General features: G+C 42.9%; 1 protein-coding gene across 6 annotated transcripts in view; it reads left to right on the top strand.

The window, feature by feature from the left end:
* The window catches only part of LOC135234350 (protein kinase C and casein kinase substrate in neurons protein 1-like), a 54,841-nt gene that overhangs the window by 22,993 nt on the left and 10,094 nt on the right, over nt 1-21,754 (top strand). For 3 of the 6 annotated variants that reach the window (XM_064298857.1, XM_064298856.1, XM_064298858.1), the window contains exons 3-6: nt 16,940-17,066; nt 19,596-19,752; nt 20,523-20,758; nt 21,638-21,754. The exon at nt 21,638-21,754 is cut by the window's right edge and continues 39 nt beyond it. In XM_064298857.1, coding sequence (XP_064154927.1) covers nt 17,007-17,066; nt 19,596-19,752; nt 20,523-20,758; nt 21,638-21,754 — 570 coding nt within the window. In that variant the 5' untranslated portion in view covers nt 16,940-17,006. Of the gene's footprint in view, nt 1-2,564; nt 2,727-8,651; nt 8,849-9,879; nt 9,899-16,939; nt 17,067-19,595; nt 19,753-20,522; nt 20,759-21,637 lie in introns of those variants that run through there. The other 3 variants (XM_064298860.1, XM_064298861.1, XM_064298862.1) reach the window with 3 other exon arrangements.

The raw sequence follows: 21,754 nt of genomic DNA, 5'->3' as shown, positions 1-21,754 counted from the left end.
TCTTGAATTTAGTTGGAAAAGTACTGAAATTAGTAAAGGAATTACTATATAAATATTCTCAAATTAATAAAAATTAAAGAGTAAAGTTCACAAGATGGAATCTGCATTATACATAAACCTGTAGGCAAGTTGTGAATGAGTCATTTCATTTAACTACTTTTAATTGATTGGCCATTCAGATTTGATTGGAATGTTTCCAGTAAATAAACCAAGGTGAGGTTGAACCTTAATGGAAAATTCAGAAATTTCACCCCAGATCTGTTTAGAGTCTGAAATGTGATGAATTAGAAACCATGTGAAAGGAATTTTGGCTATTAAGTCACACAGCGTTCTGCTTCACTTCCCAGCAGAGCCTTGTTCCCTCCCCTCAGAGTCTCCTACCCTCAGTGCTAACCCCCTCTCTATCTCCATCACCTCTGACACCCACAGACAGCACAGGAGACTCCATGTTCAGGTCCGTAGTTTAGATTCTGGACCATGGCGCCTCCCTCTCTACTAAGCAGCTTGTGCTAATATTATGTGAAGAGCACATTCTCTGTCCATAATCTTCTGCTCAGGAATACACAAGAACACTCTTAACTATCGATTCACTGGGCTAGTCTGTCACCATCTAGCAGGCAACACTCCAGGAGCTTTATTACAGGTGTTTTCTCGCCAATAATTCCTTAACTAATTTGGTTGGATTTCATGAAGACCCAGAGCCCCTTCCATTTCTCTGCACCTCGGAATAGGGATGAGGTCAATCCATTTCAATTCAGCCAATAAAGGAAAAGAACTGAACTTAACGTAATTCACTGAAAAATTCCATAATGCTCCATGTGGATTTTTCAGTTAATTATTTGAATCTCAATTCATGTATTAAATGCTGCCTCGGAACTTTAGTGGACTAGATAAATGGACCTGGGAGGGGGGCAGAAAAGCTTTTCATTGCTTTAAAAAGCAAATAAAATCAATCCACAAAACAGAATGCCTTGTTTGTCCCAGGAGTCATTAGGGCTGTACAATCTGAATGCCTTGACAACGACCATCAGTGGGCACTGTTGGTGACACTTTACATAACGTAACCAAGGAAGTACAGCCACAGAAAATACAGTCTGTTTATGGTGTGCAGCCAGCTAGAGAAACCAGGGTGTGCTCAGAAAGTATAAAGACCTGCCAGGCCCATTAAATTTGTTTAAAAAAAAAATAAAACTGAAGCACTCCATGATGACTGAGGAGTTTAGTTTAAATGCACATTAAATGGATTTAAACAGGCTATGAAATATGAATGATAAAAATAATGGCTCCTGCACTGCCCTCTCTGTATGGAAGAGGCCTTCCTCGCACACGAGACCCAGCGGAGGCAGCCGTTTGAAGATCACAGGCTGAGATTTTCGCTCTCTGGTTCTGTGTCCGCGGCTGAGTATCTAGAAGGGTCCTCTGGCCTCATGCTTACAGAAAATTACCCCCACAAGCCTCTCTCCCTTTTCTTCTTTCATTATGTTTACATGATCTGCTGATACTCTCCATCCAATAGTGTAACCTTGTCAAATCACCCTTGTGCCATGTAACACAACTGTTGTGTATCCTTTTGATGTACATTGTAAATTGAAAGGGAACGTGTGTGTGTGTGTGTGTGTGCATGCGTGCTATTGCAATCATGAAATATGTGCAAGAAATATACCAACACAAAAAATGTCTGCATGTGCATATTTATCTATTCTATAAGATTATTTCTCCAAATATGTCTCAGGTAAAGTAAAATTACGAATCGTTACAGGGTTTTGTTGCTTGGGTCTATGTATGGTTTAAATACAGTAAGCTATACATTTTGATTGACATGTTGTCGGACCCTTTGGCTCTGTGCCTTTCCAACTGTAAATAACATGTTTAATGCCTCTCTCAGTCCTCTGAGTTCCTGCTCTTTAAGTGCGAGGCAGTATTGCCTCTCAACAAAATCAACAAACCTGAGCCACTTAATCTCCATTAATCTAACCTAGACTCTAAACGGAATGTAATTATCATGTAGTGCTTATATATACTCGGCTAACTGATACACACAAGTCCTGGCACTCCTTACATCTAACTGTCTCCCTCCAAGCTGCCCCACTCTACCCTTGGTCTGCTAGTTTTTGTCTTTACCTTTAAATCAGGCAAATATAGCCAATTTAGAAGTGAGGAAGCAGGTACGGTCAGTTAACTGTGCAATCATCTGCTTTAATTGGTTAATTAAGTGCTGCTGAACACTGGAAAATCGTACTCAGCCGCACACCCAGCAGCCCTCCAAAACCAGGCTTGGGGACCCCTGTTGTACACCTGCTCTACATTGTCTCCTCGGTCTTCCTGGCCTCCCCAGCCCACAGGTCCTTGCGATGCAGTCGGTTTGCCAAGGAGCGGTCCTCTATGTTTGCCTCTGGCTAAATATTAATGGTACAGTGTGTCTTGGAAGGCGGATGTCAAAGTCCAGTGGGGAATGCAGTGATGCAGATCCTCTGTGGCTGTGGCAGGCTGGGGAATGGCGGGAGGCGGGACAGGGAGGCAGAAGGGTAAGGGGGAGGGGGGGGGGGGCATACCTGAGCACAGGAACGTGACTGTGCTGGGCTGGCTGTGAGGGTGCGGGCATTGTTCCGGGTATCTGGTGCGCAGTGTTCACAGGGACAGGAGCGTACCCACCGGTTGACTGACGGACCTGCACTCTGCCCGGCCTGCCTCCCGTGGGACTCCTGCATTCAGACAGGCCACACCAGGTGCTGTATGCATTCATCTCTCCCATTGATCTTTAAGGGCTGTGATTGTTTTCACCCTGTGCTTGTTATTGGATGTGAAACACGGTTCTCTGGATCCAGAGAAATCCCATTTGGACCTCTTGATTGACAGGTCAGAAACAATATTTTGAGGCTAAATTGTGTGCAGCCTGCCTGGTCTGAGTATCAGCAGACAATACCTTTGTTACTTGGTAGCTCTTGATAGCATTCCAGCCACGAATGTGTGCTTTTCATTATTGGGCATACCCTCCGGTGGACAGCCCTCCATCTTGGATGTCAGTCTTAACCGGCGGAGATAGCTGTGAAATTGAAGATGCATTTTCTCTCTGGGAAGCTGCTTTCCCTGTCAGTTAACTCGCAATCACATTTGGTGCCGGCTTGTTTGGTCTAATCAAATTGGACATTGATTCGGCAGCCAAAGGCAACAAAAGTTAATAAGCGTTCAGGCAGAGGAACGGCTGAAGATCAACAGCGGTTCAGAGATTGTTACGGGTTTCTTTGGGAGAATTTCTTTTTTCCAGGGGTGTAGACTCATTTCTGCCCTATTGAAAGAGAAAGGAGAAAACATGGTATCTATTCACATCAATCAAAGCTCAGATTGGAGAGAGAAGAGTGGTTTGCTCCTGGAGCTGGTAGCTGGGTGTTGCCCTGTATTTATAGGGTTAGGGGAAGCGTGCCAGGATCAGGTCGGGCAGAACAAGTTTTATGATCTGACGTAATTCCCACAATTCTGTGACTTAATGTTTCCCTGTTCGATTCCATTATTAGAGAGTAGGAGAAGTGCTCTATTTCTGTTAATATAATCTGGGTTAAGGTGTATATAATGTCTGAGAAAGGAAAGAACTTGTGCGATGGGCATGCGGCAGAAATGTACACGTGGTTCATGCTGTGGTGTAGATCAAGGGACCGTGGTGCACGAGAACGCTGGCAAACTGTCACGTCAAGGATCCATTAGGAGGAACAGAGAGACATTCTCACGTGTTTTTGGGAAACGTTACCTTCCTGCTGGCACCCTGTCCCAACTTCAAAACTGGCTGTGGCGCAGGCGGACAGGTCGGGTGACAGAGGGCTCTGAATAATTCATGGTGTGACACTTTTTGGAGAAGGAACAGAGCCACTGTGCTGTGGTGGCGGAGGCAGCCCATGGTTAAACAAGAACACAGCGTTCATCGCGGTGCTCACATCTCTGAAGCTACATGAGTGAGAACTGGACTGCATAATAGTGTTTGCGTTGGCCAAAAATAACATTTTCTTTTTCTTTCTTTCTCTGTTTTACTGTCCCCCTGATAATACACCAGCCCCTTAGTTCTCTGCAGATGCCAGCTGCTGCATGCGGTGCATGCGGGTCAGTGGGCCTAGAGGCACTGAGCTGATGAATCCAAAGCATTAGGAGACTCTGCAGCAATGGCTGGTGGGAGGCGGGGGGTAACAGAGAAAAGGAGGGGAGGACAGGAAAGGTGGAGGTGCGGGGAAGTGCTGCAGGTTTTGCTACTCTCACAGGCCCTCTCCTGAAAGTGTCCCTCATGCTGTAAGTCTGCTAATTAGCTGGCCGTTTCTAAGCTAAAATAACGAGGGGGGGGGGGGAGAACAGAGAGGAGGGGGCCTTCCCCAGAGGCCTGGTGGCAGGGATTAAATTTAGAAGCTGTTTCTAAAATCTTATTAACAATAATAGGTTTACTCTGGTGTTGTGGTTCTCATTCACCTAGCATTAGAGACACATCTACTTCAACAAGTATGTATGATGCAGCATGTAACAGGGGCCTGTGGTAAAAAATTGTGTTTAGATTGTTCAACACTAGCACATGGTCAGTCTTTATTTGGACAAATGAAGAGACGGATAGAGATACCGTTTTAGCAGTGCTGTCTGGGCCCTTTCTACCCCCAACAGCGAATTTAGAACCAGCTAACCATAAACTAAGTTAACCCTAAACCGCCTAACCAGGCAAAGCACCGAGAGTGTTCTTGCATCAGTGGTCAGTGACCCCAATGCAGGACCCACGTTGTGCAGCTAACATTTACTCTGGAAGTGATATTTTAACACTGATGTTTATCCCCTTTTGTCAGTCTGTCTATTTGTGGTGGAGTTCTTCTTATTTTTGTCAAGCGTTGTGATTTTTGAGTGGGATGAAAGGCCCCATATGAATTAAGATTGTATTTGTGTCCATTTGTTTTTTAATTCATTTTTTTTTTCTCCCATGGGTTATTTTAAGGGTCTTAGTTTTTCACACTCTCTACCATTGTATTCATTCACCCAGTCAATGGAATGTAAAAATGTAATGGTTTTTCTCAGCACCAGTAAGGTGTTGGCACCAGAGAGCTGAGATTCTTGTTGCAGTGTCTTCCGAAATCTCATCAATATTTGACTGACTGAGAAACACGGTGCTGTGAATCGAATTCTCTTGAGACCAGAAACCCAAGGGATGAGATGGTTTTTAAAATTTTTCTACTGACAGGCTTGAAGTAAAGTCAGCTTTGTTGACACACTCTCTTCATCTCACTCTCTGCCACACATGCACACGCACACACACGCTTGTAAAAGCACACACTTTCTTCAGAACCCTCTTCTCTGGTACTTCAAAGTGCTGCCACGCACTTTTTCTAAATTAGAAAGAGATACGTTTGCATTTCTGAAAGCTAGTCTTGGTATCTCTGCTTCATCGCTTTACCTCCTAATTGTGTTTCTGGTGCGTCTATGTGCTGTACACTTATTTTAGTTCATCACTGTCCGAATGCCCCAATTTCAGGTATGCCCGAAGTTTTGGTCTTAATTAAATAGTTTAAATGGAGGGCATTTGGGCGGTGTACTTCATTCTAGATGAAGGCATTTGCCAAGTTAAAAACAAAAAACATGGGGACAGAGATGTTCCCAGTGTCAGTGACACACTGAAGCTCTTCTTTTCCTTTATTTTTGCAGTGTCCCTCTAAACAAGCATCGGGAGAATGCTGATTGGTTGGGTGACGCCTTGTGCAGTGGTGTCAGGTTGGGTTATTGGTGACGCGTAGCCACCGGAGAGAGCTGACAGTGTTATTAAAGGGCCTGTAAATAAGGACCCAACAGTGAGAGGAACATCTGCATGGAGCACAGCAGAGCAGAGCAGAGCAGAGCAGGGTGGTACATCAGACACGGCAGCTGTGAAATGCCTCTGCAGGAAATAAATGGCATCTGCATACAGATTAATCAATAAATGTTAGCATTCTCCCATTACCTGTGCACTGCAATAAGATAATAGGTGTTTGTTTCATGAGGAAACTGCAACCCTGATATTTTTCCCTACTTTCACAGTTTAAAAATAAAAAATATCCAAAGCTCAAGGTGCTGTGATCTTAACCCTGCTGATATGCTGTGGCCTGAATTCAAATATTTTGTTTGCAAATAAATGGACAGCTAAAGACTTCATGCTAACTCATTTCAACTAGTTAGCCTTCCTCAGAGTAACATGTGGTGCTCACACTTATTCCCTTAAACAAATAGAGATGCTGCTTTGTGTTTGTCTTATCTGTGTGCTTAGCAAGCTCAGACCCAAATTACAGCAAGGTATCGTGGAGGTCTTTTTATTTTTATTTTCTTTCGCTTCTTCGTGCAGTCCTCTTCAGATCTGAATTGGCTCACCATTGCATTTTTTGGAATACGTTGATTTTCACCTGGGAGCACCATGGAGACATCTGCTGAACACAATTGAAACAATTTTACTTTCCATGTGGATGTTCACCCAAGTTTACACAGCTGTTGTCCTGTAAATGAAAAGAAAGCTTTATGCAGTTTTTTTAAAGGTACAGATTCCGTCTCACTAGAAACAAATTCTGTAAAAACCAGTTTTTATACTTTCTGCAGCAATGAGTTCTTAAAAACTTGATGCATCCATTGGTGTATTTATCCTAGCTATTGCCATTTCAGATCGACCCCCCCGACCCCCACCCCAATCCCCGATAACATAGAGGAGGCTAAGTGAGGGTCCAAGTTGTTTTTGGTTTTGTTACCCTAGTGGCTGTCTATGTTTGTCGCAGTCAGTGGAAAGGTAGAAGCAGGAAGGCCGCTGTGGTCAGAGGGGGGAGGGGTGCTCAAGTGGTCATACAGAACAGGGGCTGGTTAGTGCTGGTGCAATTATATCAGGGAACAGGGCCTCCATTTTGAATCCGTACAAAGCTTTTGCATGCCTTGTTCTGTTTTTTTTTTCTTTTTGCCTCCAAGTGGGTATCCTGCTGCCATGACCTTGAGCAAAGTGCCTTTCTCCAGTTACTGCAGATGCTCTGTGAGTATAAATGAGGTCTGGAGCGTGTAGGATTCTATATTGCACTGTATATTGCCATGAGCAATGAAAGAAGATTAAACAGTGAGCCAGTTGCCATGTGGTTATTTTTCATTTTAAAAGTGCAGAGCCCATCCACGCAGCTGGCTTCAGGCTTTTGGTAGTGGAGTTATTAATGCATGGTGCTTGCAGGTAAAGATGAGCTTCTTGTTGCGGAAGGAATTTTTTTTCCCTCAAAGCAGGACAAAAATGTCTCTTTGAGTTCCCTGTTTTTGTTGTGGAATATTCCCGCACAATCCCCTGTTGCTGAGCCATTCTTCCGCCTCCCTGGTTCATAAATCAGAAGCTCTGTCATAGTCAGAGCTGAGTCACCGCTCATCCTCGTGAAATGTTCAGCCCAGGGGGACAGCCCTGAGTCTGTCTCCTCTGCTCCTCTCAAACTATGCTATTGGTTTCTTCCTTTCATAAATGACTTCATCGTAGAATAGATACATGCTGAACTTTTTCATTTCTGCTTCTGTGTTCAGCATTAGTCTCAAATGGTAGTCATTCATTAGCATATCACAGGATTTCTGTTTTGGCACACTGCCTAATCAGCATAAAAATAACAACAAAAACAGCACAAGAAATCTGGAGGTGCGCTAACAGCTATAAGCAGCTGAGTCATTCAGAATGAGCATGCTCTGTAAACAATTCAATCTATTGTTTTCACGAATAAGAACCAAAATTCAACACGTGGAATGTTCCACCAAATATTAAGATTTTTTGATTTTGCTATATGAGCTCAGTAAAGATTTTTGACCGCTCTCATCACACAATAGTACAATGATAATAATGTGAATTAATTTCACAAGTTTCTTGAACAGTTACTTGAACGTTCATCAACTGATCTTGATCATTCGCAAGTCCTGATTGTTTGATCAGTTGATGAAATGGCTCATTATCATTCTGTGTGGGGTTTTTTGTGTCCTTACTGTTCATTCCTTTCCTGAGAATCCTCTCCTCCTCTTTTTCTTTCCCACTCTTTTCCCTCCTCCACATCTCCTCTGCCAGACCACATATCAAGGCTTATCGACCCTCTTTCACTGAATCCTTTTTTTCTCCTGTGTGTGAGGTCATGTGAGGCAGCCTGGGTCTTCTCTCTCTTCTCTTCTTCACTCCCTCCTCTCTGTCCCTCTCTCCCTTTCCTTTACCCCCTCCCTCTGCCACTTGCTTTCACTCTGAAGGACTCCCTCCCCTCCCCAGCATACAGCACCATTTGAAAACAATGAGGCTGTAATGCTGCTCTGGTACATGCTGCAGGCATGAATAACCCCCCTGCCACACACACACACACATGCACGCACACGCAAATGTACGCACGTATACATACACACAGAGACACACACAGACACATACACCACCAGTCCATCGTTCTTCGCACTGGCCACTCACCACACTGTTACGTGATCTCAAAAGCCATTGTTTTAAAAATCCCTAGCTCATTTTTGGCAATTCCACACAAACCCCCCTCACACACACACACATCTTATCTGCCTACCCAACCCCCCCACCCCCCGGCACACAAACCATCTTCCTCTCTCTCTGTGCTCTCTCTCCAGATCTCCCTCCCCTCCCGCTCTGTGTAAACCATTCAAGTGGAACATCACGGGATTATCCCTCTACCATTGAGAAACACACATACCCACACACACACACACGCACACACTGCGGCAAGCTAGGGTGACTCCGGCAACAACAACAATAAATGTGACGTCGTCCGCCATACCCACGCGGACGCACTCGCGCAAACCAAAAACACGAGCAGGAGGCGGAGGGAATGTGAATTCTACTTTGACACGTAGGAAGTGGCATTGGGTAAGCAAAAGCAACACGCCGTGCTGTAGTGCTTTTACTGTGCTGACTTTCCTTACCTCGATGGCTTCAAGCTTTGTCTGGGTTTTGTTCCTGTTTCATTTCGGGGTTCGTGCCTTGTAAGGGTTTTCCTTGATTAAGCCTGGATCAGCTTATCCATTAGTCAAGAGTGCCTATCTGTGCATGACACTACCTAATGGGTGTGTATGCGCATGCCCATGTGTGTGTATGCGTGTGTGTGTGTGTGTGTGTGTGCGCATGTTTGTAAGGAAATGGCAGGTGCTTGTGATAGAATGACCAATGAACTGAGGATGTAGGCATTTAGTAATTCCTTTTCAGCTTGCACAATTATTTTGGGCTGATCAGTTTTGAGATTTGACAGATATTCATTTTTTTAGTTACTTATTTAGATGTAGAAGTACAGGGTTGGTAAAAAGTTTAATCTACTATGTTTTGTAATATAGAGCACACTTGTGAGTGAGGTGCATGGGGGGGGCTACTCAAAATTCTAGGATTGCAGCAGCTCTGAGCACAGATATTATTTGTTTTGAATTGGAAAAGTCAATGTAAGCCTCTACATCCACTAAGCCCTTGCTATCACTGTGTATCTACCATTTGAGATCAGAACTATTCTAGTTTGTCAACAAATTCTTAGTGTTGTTTTTTTCATACTGACCTTTACGCAAGTGACGTTATTGATTGACATTAACATTATTGATCCTGAAAGAATTTTCTGTGTCAGATCAATATGTAATTAACAGTAAGGACTGGCAAAGTTCAAATAAAGGCATGGAGATTATCAGCAGACAGCCTTAAATATGTGGCACCACTGTACACCTGTGTCCACAGCATGCATGTTGTTGCTTGTTCACCTCCGCAATATCTGCAGGACCTTTGAGTACTCTTGTCGAATTTTGTTTTCAAATTTGAGACCCAGGTGGCCAGAATACATCTTCACTGGAATGACAACAGTTGGAGGAGGTGACAGCAGGTGAACATTTAACATGGCTTGCCTTATATGCATGGAGAACAGACAACTGCAACTAACCCATTGTGAGTGCTTCTGAAAGCTACACTTCTGTAGTGGGGCTAGTTGGCTACCTTCAATTGTCTTCGTTAATTTTTCATGTAGTACTCAATTGTGTTGTCTTCAGAAAAAGCACAGTACAGCCTAGTGTGTGATTAGTCCATTGTTTTGTGTGGGGGCAGCTGTTTGCTTCTAGTAATTAAAATCATCCATTCATATCTGTCCTCTTGTAGAAATGATTTTCTCCTCATGCACAATTATCCTATGCATGTAGTTTAATTGATTTCCCATGCTATTTAGATTTTGGATTAGTCAGAATCCTACAATTGATGGCATGAAACAATATATTTGCATGGGTGGTCTCTTTTGGATTAAGGGGTGGGGCTGTTTACAGAAGGGGGTTGCAGAAAGATTCGTCAGGGGGGCGTTCGGGGTTTCTGATACTGAAGTTATGCAAATTTCTGGGGTGGGGGGGGTGCTAGTTCAGGTTGTTGGCAATCAGCTTCTGAATATTTTACATATTTTACATGTATCTTCAGCAAGGGGTAGCATTTTGCAGCATGCCTGCAATCCTCCCTTAGCTATGTCTCTGGGGGCTATCAAGGCTTTGGATGGTAATCCAATAAATAATATTTCATTTATATATTATTCTAATCGTTTATTATTTATATATTATATACCTTTGTACAGCAATAAGTTTAAAGCAGTCCTAGGGGGTTTAATTACCTGAATTATTTTGATGAGAGTCAGAGTACAGTGTTGAATGTGTATCACTGCCAATACACACACGATATCAAGTGCTTTTCTGGGAGGAGGTGTACAGCCAAGCTGCTTTTATTGCATTTAACACCTTGACAACAACGGTTTTTCCAATTTGTCTCTTTTTCTTTCAGTTTCCAAATGTTTGCCTGTGTTTTTTTCAGTTTATATATCTACCAGTAATATTTTGCTGTCCATTAACATTCACAGTACAGTCTGTGAAGCATATAGTTCTATAGTAATCAAGTTAAACATGTATTCACATAGACAGTGCACGGTTGCAGATAAACATATATATCTGGGGTTGAATCAGGTTAAGAAGCTTCGTGAATAAATATGAAACTTGAAATATGTTGTTGGAACACAATGCCCTTCCTCCGCAGTGTCCCAGGTACTGATTGTGAATCCCAGTCTCGGGTCCTGCTGGATTCTGGGTAACAGATTTGCATGTGTCCTGGATGGGGATGTGCCAAGCCTGTGCAGGATGCCTGGTTAGGGAGCTGTTTCAAAAAATCGCTTACCTCAGATATATTTGTCCTTCAGTTTGGCAGTAACTGGACCTGGCCAAGAAAAGAAGACGCTCAGCAGTGTGTGTGTGTGTGTGTGTGTGTGTGTCAGGGTTAAGAAATTAATAGCATTGGCTGTATTCCTCTGCATTTGTGATGGTGATGCTAACGGTATTAATTCTCTGTAATTGTCTCGCCTGTGGCATTGACTTAACGAAGAACGGCTTATATTTATTTCTGTATTGGGTATTCATCTTGAGAGAGTCGTGGGGTTTTTAATAAACGACCTTGCTTTAAAGAGAATGTACTCCATAATGATGATGTATTAATCAGGCAAATTAAACAGAGAGAGTGTACGTGAAAGCCCAGTTTAGCAACCAGGTAGCATTCCCAGTTTCTCCATTAATGCTGCAGCAGTCGTTGTGAGAATGCAACTCTCAACCTCCAGGGATCTCTCAACATCCAGTCCTGGATGGCTATAGTGTTTCTGCACTTAAGACCTTAATTCATGTCCCTCATTGGACAGTGCCCACTCAGTTTTTTTTCCAAGACTGATTGAAAGGTAATCACAAAAAACCTGGAGATCTCACAGCCGGCCTGGACTGGAGCTTGAGCACCCTGGGCCACACGAACACAAAGAGAGATGAAGAGGGGAAGTTAAGTAGTGTTTAATAGTGGCTGGAGCGTTGAGCTGTGTGCAATAAGCTCATGGTCCAAATCCAGACAGTGACAAATTAACTGTTCTTAACCGAGAACATGAATGAGCTGCAGAACATCTTAATATTATGTGTAAATCAGGGTTTAAAAATCATTGACTGAGCGAAGAAACCATTCTGCTTTGCACATTAGCTGTGGGTTTCTCTAAGTGACAGATTGTGTGGCAGCTGTCTTTCTAACACCGTGGGCCTTACGGCATGCAATTCAGTTAAGATTACTCTGACCTTTGAGCTGCAGTAGCAGAGAGCTAAACACTTTGAGATGACCAGAGGAAAGCTTGGTGGCCTTGCTTCAACCTTTGTGGACACATTGATTAATGCATCCATGATCCCACTCAGCCAGTTGGGGATTAAAAAACTCCCTTACAGAAAGTGAATATACTGACAACAGACTGAAATGGAATATATTATCAAGATACTGCAAGACTCCCATTTGGGAAATATACAGATTACTTGTGTTTTCAGATATTTCAATGTATATATTTTTTTAAATGCACCATATTACAGTTCTGCATTACAATTATATATGTAGGTATGTACAGCATATGTACTTGTATGTCTGCTATTACATGCAGTATTGTGTTACTATTCTCACATGCTGCACAACCTATACTTGTGATATTATAGACACACACAGGCTGGACATACTGCTTTGAAATATATTTGAAAAACATATTCATAGTGAAATACATTCATATTCATATTCAATATATTCATAATTGCATTTTTTTAAAATGCACACAATATATTTCAGTATATTCCATTACTGTCAGGGTGTGCAGGAACATATCTGTGAGGCTGAGTCTAGAGGCGTGTTCAGATAACATGCTCACACACAGTCCACAGCGCACTTCTGGTCCCCCGCCCCCTTGGGTCAGGCCACATCGGCACTGATGAGAACGTCACTGGTCTCAGCTGCCAAAGCGCAGACAAGGTCGCCGACATCGGAAGGCTTCACTGACTGACCGCCCCCGCAGCACCCCAGAGAGGCGAAGGGGGGTACAGAATGTTCCAGGGTTCCGGTTGCCACGCCTGCACCGGGGGTTCTGCTACAGTTTCTGTGAAGGTGAATGCAGAGGCCATGCGTGAGGATCTGCAAATTCACCTCTCCTTTTAAATAAAACTCCCAGAGGCCCCCGTTCACTTTGCTTGCCAGCTAGCGCTGTCTGCTGCTGACTTCACCGGAAGGGCCAAGGTGAGAGGAGGCGTGCGGAGCGGACGGCACAGGTGACAGATGCTGACTCACTGCTCGAGTTTTCGCAGGTTGTGTGAAGTACAAATAGTGTTTAAACGCCTCTGTAATGCACATGAATGCAGATGAGATCTTTTATGCTGTCTCATGCTTTCGAATTTTGTGGCAAAATAATTTTTTGTTTGAAGTTCATGGTATTTTCCAGTGTTATAAAAAAAACAACAACTGATCTCAAACTGCTAGTAAGCTCCCATTATGCCCCTATGGAAGCAAAAATCCTGAGTCCTCATGGAGGCGATTTTGGACACTTGTGAAAAGACTGAGCAGAAGAAAGCACAAATCGAAGACATCTTCATCCTGTTGTTGCCTGTTATGGCGCCTCTCGCTGCGACGGTTGACACTGCAGCTCACACTTGTGTTACGTTAAGAATTTCAGGTGACATGTTCTGGAATGTTCATGAAATCAACTTTGCATAGCTTGAAGTGTCCGCATTTGCATACATAGGGTATGTTTCAGGTCTTATACCGCACACCACTGCCACTCGCCCAGGTTTCAACAACGGGGAGTCACAGACTCAGCCAACCCCTCAGGAAGGGACAGTCGCTGTTCTTGGCGGGCCCTCAGGGTCCGGCAAAAAAATCGATGTCTTATAGTAGCTTGTCTACAGTGCAGTTCAGCAGTTGCAACCTGACAGACTGTAACTGCCCCCACAGCTGAAGCTGAACATGATCGTAACGTTTCTGTGCTTACGTAAAAAGATTACGTGACAACCGAAGCAGAATTCTAAGAATGATATGCGTAATGAGGGTCTGAAGCCTGCTCAGGAAAATGACTCTAGGTCAGGTTTACATTGTAAGTTCTCATTTACAGTATTCTAAAAGCTGTGTGTTACTCCCGTCTGCCCACCACAGTTACGCTTTAACAGAAGCCACAGTGCACAACCAGGACAACACTGAGCAGTGCTGGTCCTGTCAGGAGGTCTGTGCATGCTAGAACATGGCTGAAAATGTGTCATGCAGTTATTTAAAGGATACTTTCCCCCTCTAAATTTCTCTCAGAAAGCTAGCCGTGAACCCCTACTAATGAGGTGGTTCACCCACACAGGAACCACATTAGTCATGACCCATGAGGAGTAAGGTAGTTTACATTTTAATTAGGCAAAATACAGGAGTAGAGCATTGTTCAGTTATTTGTGGTAAAGAATGTCACTGAACAAATGCCCAGATATGTAGTATTGTATTACAATTGTAAATGAAACCCAGGAGCTGGAACATGGTCCTAGTTGAGGATTAAACAGGCTTATTATATTACAGTATTTTTACAATGCTCACTGCACATACTAAACACATAGGCAATACAAAGTTTATGCTAAGGAAGTTGACTCTAGCAGAAAAGGTAGAACGCTCAATATTTGTATCAAATACAAAATCAGTGTCACATTCACTGAAAAGTGTTCAAGGTTTCTTTATTAGTACCCAAGGGTAAAACTCTTTTTACTGAGAGTATGTCCCTGTTTTTCCATAAGACGATACAATACTTTGTGGTGAACTGACAGCAAAGGCTAGTCCCTGTGATCATCTGGAGAGAGAGTGATTAGGCGAGTGTCTTATTGACCTTTTGTTCCATGTGACTACATATGTTTCTAGGCTCATATAGTGTGTCCAGGAGAGCATATCTGTGTTGTGCTCGCATGGTCTGCTGCTGAAGTATGCTGAGCATGTAGAGAGAAGTCGTTCTATTAATTCATTTTTTGCTCTGTCACTAGGCAGAAGTGAAACAGTGATACAGCAACTCGGGGGATCTTAACTACGTCTTCGCTCCACATCTTTCGTACAAACACAAGTGAACAGGCATCTTCCTGGACCCAGCCGCCCAGTTCGGACTGTTTCGCTGGCCGCTAAAAGGCTATTGTTATACCGTTGCTAGCGTTTTCTCCTAGGCCCGCACAGACAGATTGCTTGCATCAGCAGCAGCGATATGAGAAGCACTCCTTCTGAACGCCGCAGGCAGCTTGTTTGTGCCTGAGCGCAGCATTTTAAGGGCAATGATACCAACAGCTGATTTCTGGTGCTGTGCACCAAAAAAAAGGAGTGTGGGTGCGCGCTGTTGAATGAAAACCAGCTGATCTGCCCCTGGCTTCACCGGACATCCAGGGACAGTAAACACTATGCAAACTACAAACCTGGCTCATGTAGCCTAGGTAAAAAAAAGTCATTTTACAACTTTTACTTTCGACCCCAATAGAGTATGCAAACACACCTGTAGATCCCTGAAAGGGTTTTTTTCTTTTTTTTTGCCAAAATGTTTCTAAATTACGTATTTCAGTCTAATTATATGAAAAAATGTTCTAAATATTGTTTGAAATGATGTTTCTTTTAAAGATTACAACAGGAGATGACCCTTGACTTGAACTACAACAAAAAATTTACTCTTGTCTCTTTGAACCAGTCGTGTTTCATTGTCTGACATTAGTGTTGTTTACTGATCATAATATTTACACAGCTGTTGGTGGCTTCGCAAGAATTTGGAATGAAAATTCAAAAACAAGATATCACGCTGTAGCTATTAAAACAGAAATCGCTTCTAGGTTTAAAAAATATATTATTAGCCTATTTGGCAAAAATTCATTTTTATCAGAATCTCATTTCATTCTGCCAAACCCACTAATTCATCTAACTTCTGTTACTGTTCTGCTAAGTGTTGTAATAAAATTATGAACGGCATAAATTTATTGCGTTGTTATTGTGAATTGGCATATTATAGCAAAAATATTTATTTTTTATTATAACGCAAGTGAATTAGTGTGAAATGCAGATTTTGAAATGTCCTGCGTTCCAAAGACGCAGCATTCCATGGACTAGCTGACTAGTTCACCCATTGAATCATAATTGATTTAAACATTTTTCAAAAATAAACTAAAATACATGACCCAGGTCTGGCAAACATCCCAGGCAGATAGCATGTATCACATAAAATCACCATAATTAAAATACATTCATAACTACAATATCAGCAGTAGCCTACACCACAACAGTCATGTCTGGCACATAACATTCTGACAACACTGTAGCAATGTAAATGGAAGGTTGCATATTAGAGTGGAACATATCTTACCTCCTGCCAAACCTGTAATATAAGCCCAAACAAGTGAGGTCACCTTTCCCATTCGGTCAAAGGGCAAGGAGTCTCGCTGTGCCAAGTGACTCATTAGCTTTAACAGGACCACTGTGTATCACTACCGATCTCCCAGCTGTAAAAGAGCATGCTGTTATGTTAGTTCACCACTCACAGAGAGAGGGAGGTCTTGTTTTCACTGTGCACGGGCCGTTGTCGACTGGTGTTAGTCACTGTTCCTCAACTCTGCTTGATACAGGATGCCATGCTACTGGGGCAGAGGGCTCTTTTAAATTTGAGTAGTTCAGGCTACTGTGCACAGGGGAGCAATCAGCCATTTACAAGCCGGTGAAATGGGCCAGATATAACACATAAAATGACTTACAAACTATGATGACAGGTTTAGGTTCCTCGCTACCTTGTTTGCTCTGCATGTTATGCCATCAAATGTGAAAATTTCTCTAAAACAAGCTTGGTATCTGTTGTGCAGAAATTCATGGGTGACTGAAGATAGGATTATATTTTTGTCCCATCAATTTTTATCATGAAAAAACTTGAAGCAGGCGTGGATCGATGCAGTTTTCTTATTTTCAGGTTCTGGTCTTGGCACATAAGCCACTTATTCTTGGCTGCTTGCACTGCGCAGGGCCTGATACGTACATCCTTGCAGATGGATGGTGTTTATGCAATACAGCGGGCAGTGTGGACATTTTGGGCTGTTTAATTTATCCAGGACTTCTCTCTCTTTGTCTCTCTCGTTCTCTTTCTCTATCTCTCAGTGTATGAAGATCCCAGTGCTACTGCAGACACTTCCAGCTTCCAGTCCACTTTGTCACTTCCAGCATAATGTCTGGCTCCTACGATGAATCGGCTGGCCTGGATGATGCCACGGACAGCTTCTGGGAGGTAATTTACAAAAACAATCCTTATCCTTCATTTTATATCAGATTAAAATTACCAGGCAGTTTTAAGTATTCTCTTAGTCCTTAACACAACATTTGTTCCAATTCCTTAACCCATGATTCTGTGTGATGGATCTATTCTGTTAGTTTAGTCAGTTGTGGAGGAGCACCCTGAACATTTTTTTTTACCAGAAAGGTTGTCAGATTTCAGAACACAGTACCATGCGAAAAATGAGCATTAAGCCATGCAGAAAAGTTGTCTCCACACACACCAGGCAGCGATCGTGGAAGCAGCCCTTTATTCCTGCGTGGCTGAGGGCATCTTGAGGGGCCCTAATTTAGTGAATCAATGAGGGGCCCCGAATGTGCCTATCAGCCTGCACTACGGTCCTGCCCCCTTAGCCAGTCAAAGCGCATTGCCCAATGGGGAGACCTCATCTGGTGGTGGTGCAGGGACTGAATGCTAGCCGAAGCTAGAAGAGAAACGTTTGTACCCGTGCATACTGCGTGATGGTGTGAATATTCCTCAAGGAGGCTTGCGTGTCACCCTGTGGTGATGTCACGGCACCGCTGCACTGCTGACAAGGCATGCGACGCTGTAGCTGCAGAGTAATGCAGCACCTTCACTGACGCAAACCTCTGCCTGTCCTCAGTTGATCTCCTTTCTTATTAATGTTGTGTGATACATCCTGGAGCAGCGGTTGCCAGAGCAGTAATTAAATCAGCTAACTCTGCTCTTTTTGCTCTGTTAGATCTGGAATTTTTGGGTGGATACCCTGTAAACGAAGGCGTATTTCAAACAGAGCTTTACAGTGACACTGCAAAAAACAGGCAAGAAGAAAAACAGGCAAAGGCTAACTGGGCAGAAAAAAAAATCAAATGCAAATTAAGATATGAACTGTTGATAAAAAAATAAAAAAGATAATATTTTGATTTGAATTAGATTTTTATTTGCACCCAGTGAGCTTCTTGCTTGTTTTTCTTATTACCTGTTTTTTGCAGTGTCACTCTTTACCGCTGTTTTAAATGTGCCCTCGTTTACCAGGTAACTGCCGTAACTTTTTAATAAAGCAGTATAGTATTAGCCTATTCTTTTTCAGAATTCATAGCAGGCTAGTGGCATGATTGCTGCACTAGTCTATTCTTTAAAAAAAGCATAGATTCGTATTTGTGGGGTGTTTCTGTTTCCTTATCTCAATCCACATTTTCATAGGCAGATAATCTGGACCACAAGAACAGGAAGCATGTTTATTTCACAGTTCCTTTTTCCTTGTTTATTGATTCTTAAATTTTCCCAGTTGGAGCCACCAACTCCAAGGCTGTGTGAGCCAGCAGGATGCAATACTGGTGGCTGCATTTGTAGGCTTGTAGGCATGTTGTGAAGTCCGTGGACCCTGGGAGGGGGTCCGTCTGCATCATGGGCCATGATACTGTGCGTCTGTCACTGCACATCCCCCGGTCAGAGGGAATCTGCACCTCCAGCTTCACCTGAGTGCAGAAGAGGGTTTACAGCCAAGGCAGGATCCCCCCGCCAACAACTCACTCTTCCCCGAGCCACTGCCATTGCATAACTCATCATGCACAGACATGCACTGACCCCCCTGTAGGCTGAGGGGAGGAGCCATAGCTCTGGCACACACTTTCTTAAGGTGGCACCAGACAGATGACAGAATGCAATGTGTGCACATACACTTTGCTCCAGCCCTACACCCTATGATCTCTCACAACTGTTGGCTGTCTCACATAAATAGAACTCTGTGTTTTAGCTTCTAAATTAGAAATATATGTATATATATATATATATATATATATACACTGTATATAAATGTTTGGGGATGACACTGGTCATCAAAGTTGAAGCAAGCAACAAGCTTTGGCCATAGTCAGCATTGAAGAATTTTCATTTCTTACGGTTACTGCGTGAATTTCTGTCATACAGGAAGTAATTGTAAATGAGTTCCTGTATGACAAGTCAACAAATGACTAAATTGGAAGAGCAAATATTCATGATGACAACAATTATCTAATGAGGCATGTTGTTTCACTGTTTATACAGTGAGAAGAATGGATTTTAACTGCATTTGTTGGTCTTGGTATTTTCATTCATGTTCCATAATACTGTTGCTGGCACTAGGATCTAACAACATTTGGCCATGTAGCACATGCATCTGGTAATGAGTTTGAAGACTGTATAATTTGGATAAAGCAGGCTGTCAGATGGTGGACAGCTTTCATGCTGTTATGGTGTTTGTCTGTGGTTTAGATGGACAAATTGTGCTAATCATTTTATCTCTGAATTTTAATGGCATCAATTTTAATTTCAACATTTATGCTGATGTGCGGAATTGTGAACTTGCTGATTATTATGGAACGTCATGGAATTCTTAATCCTGGAGAGGTCAAAGAGAGAGAGAGAGCACAAAGCGAATACTTTCAAACACAAGGACAGTTGAATATAGATACATGCAATTTCTGTTAATGTACGTATTTGAGGATGTGATATCACTTCCTGTGTCTACCTGTCCACTCTTAGGTGGGGAACTACAAACGTTGCGTGAAGAGAATCGATGATGGCCACCGTCTGTGCAATGACCTCATGAACTGCCTTCACGAACGGGCCAAAATTGAGAAGGCCTACAGCCAGCAGCTGACTGACTGGTCCAAGAGATGGAGACAGCTGATTGAGAAAGGTGGGGAGGCTCAATGTTCCAGTCCATTTGGTAAAGAATAAATATATATAGAGCAAGATATATAAAGTCTTAGTCTTACATCAGCCACCCATACTTTATAGGTGCATTGTAATGAAAAGCATTAATAAAACTAATTTATTTTAGTTTACTTCCAGAAGTAGAAGTAAAAAATGTATTTTTATGTGAGAATAAAACATTAAGCCAACACATTTCAGCTCAATTTATGTTCTGTTTGTTAGTTTTCAAACACTTTGGGAAAACTACAAAGTAGTGCCAGAATATTATTTGTTGTTCAGTTGTCCTCTAGGCCAGTCTAATCATGACAACCTCCTTAGTCAATTTGAAAGAGTTCAAACGGAACACGCTCTCCTCTGAGGCATGCACCTCCAGCTGCTTCTTCTTTTTTCTCTGTAGTTACCGATTTAACCATGCTGTCTTTGTGTCTGAAGAGTACAATTCATTTTCATTTGGAAGACCGCAGGCAGACTGGAGCGAGTTGCCGGTTTGTGATGAGACAAACACAAACCCGTTGACTGCCGTATGGATTGTCACGACTCACCAGATTTGTGACAATTTTAAGAGAAACATACTAACCATCGAGATGAAGAACAAAATTGTTATTTTATTAGATTGTAGTTCTATGTGGGTGGTAACATGTTTCATTGAAAAGGATCATATTCTATCAGAGATAAAATATTTGAAATACGTGTTTGACCCAGGTCTTTTAGGAAGGGTAACTGAGAACTCTTCCTCATGTCTCGTGCTCCCAGGGCCCCAGTATGGCTCAGTGGAGCGGGCCTGGCTAGCTGTGATGACCGAGGCAGACAAGGTGAGTGAGCTGCACCAGGAGGTCAAGAATGGTTTGCTCAATGAGGACCTGGAGAAGGTGAAGAACTGGCAGAAGGACTCCTACCACAAGCAGATGATGGGCGGCTTCAAGGAGTCAAAGGAAGCAGACGAGGGTTTCAAGAAGGCCCAGAAGCCCTGGGCTAAGAAGCTCAAAGAGGTGAGAGGCGGGGAAAGGCCCTCCGGTGGTGTTTCCATCTTACTATGTAATACCTTTATAATAATACAGTACATATATGGGAGGGGGGTTTGCAGATATTTTGTTGAATGAGTTCCAGAGTTCCATACAAATACTGGAAGGCAGTGTGCGGATTTGAATGCACAATTCTCAGGACGCTTTTATTCGCCCGACAGGTTTATAGCATTTGCCACTACTGTTGAGTGGAAACTGGGCATTAAATCTCATAAAGCTGTTGCCTGAAGCCTTTGGAGCAGAGCATGGCTATAAGTCCATTTTTGCTGCAGAGAGGGCCTCAGCTTTGGATCAGGATGCTATTGGAGTGGGGCCTAATTGAGTTTCACTCAAGTAATCTGCAGATGGCCCTGATATGCAGAGAATAACGTGGTTCCTATAGAGTCCACCTGATATAATTAAGCAGTGAGTCTTCTGTTGAATTGGCCCAGGGGAAATGTAGTTCTAGAGAAGTGGTTTTGGCGAGAATCACAATTCATTTTGCATCTCGGAATTGTACACTGCCTCCCAAAATCATCTTTGAGGACCACAGGAAACGTTTTTGATTTTGCGATTTTTATTTTATAAAGCTTAAATAACTATTGTGTCTAATAGAAGAATAACTGTTATTTTTATGAATTTATTCAGATTGGGATAGTGTAGATTTTGGTCTTTTACCGCATGAAACCATTGTTTATATTTTTTGAACGTTATAATGTAGAGACATCTGAAAACGTTCACAATAGTTAACATTGATGGTGGGGTCTCGACGACCACGGTAATGCACAGAGAGACCCGTGATGTGGATTTGCATTGCTATGAGATACATAGTCCAGTATCACGGTGGCGTCAATTTCTCCTGCCCAGATGGAGACGGCCAAGAAGACGTACCACATGGCCTGCAAGGAGGAGAAGCTGGCAGCCACCCGGGAGGCCAACGGCAAGGCGGACGCTTCTGTCACCCTCGACCAGCAAAAAAAGCTC

This window comes from Anguilla rostrata, chromosome 11 (genome assembly GCF_018555375.3).
Source record: "Anguilla rostrata isolate EN2019 chromosome 11, ASM1855537v3, whole genome shotgun sequence".
Taxonomy (NCBI): Eukaryota; Metazoa; Chordata; class Actinopteri; order Anguilliformes; family Anguillidae; genus Anguilla; species Anguilla rostrata.
Note: the sequence above shows the minus strand (reverse complement) of the source record. Positions and strands in the feature narration are given on the sequence as shown.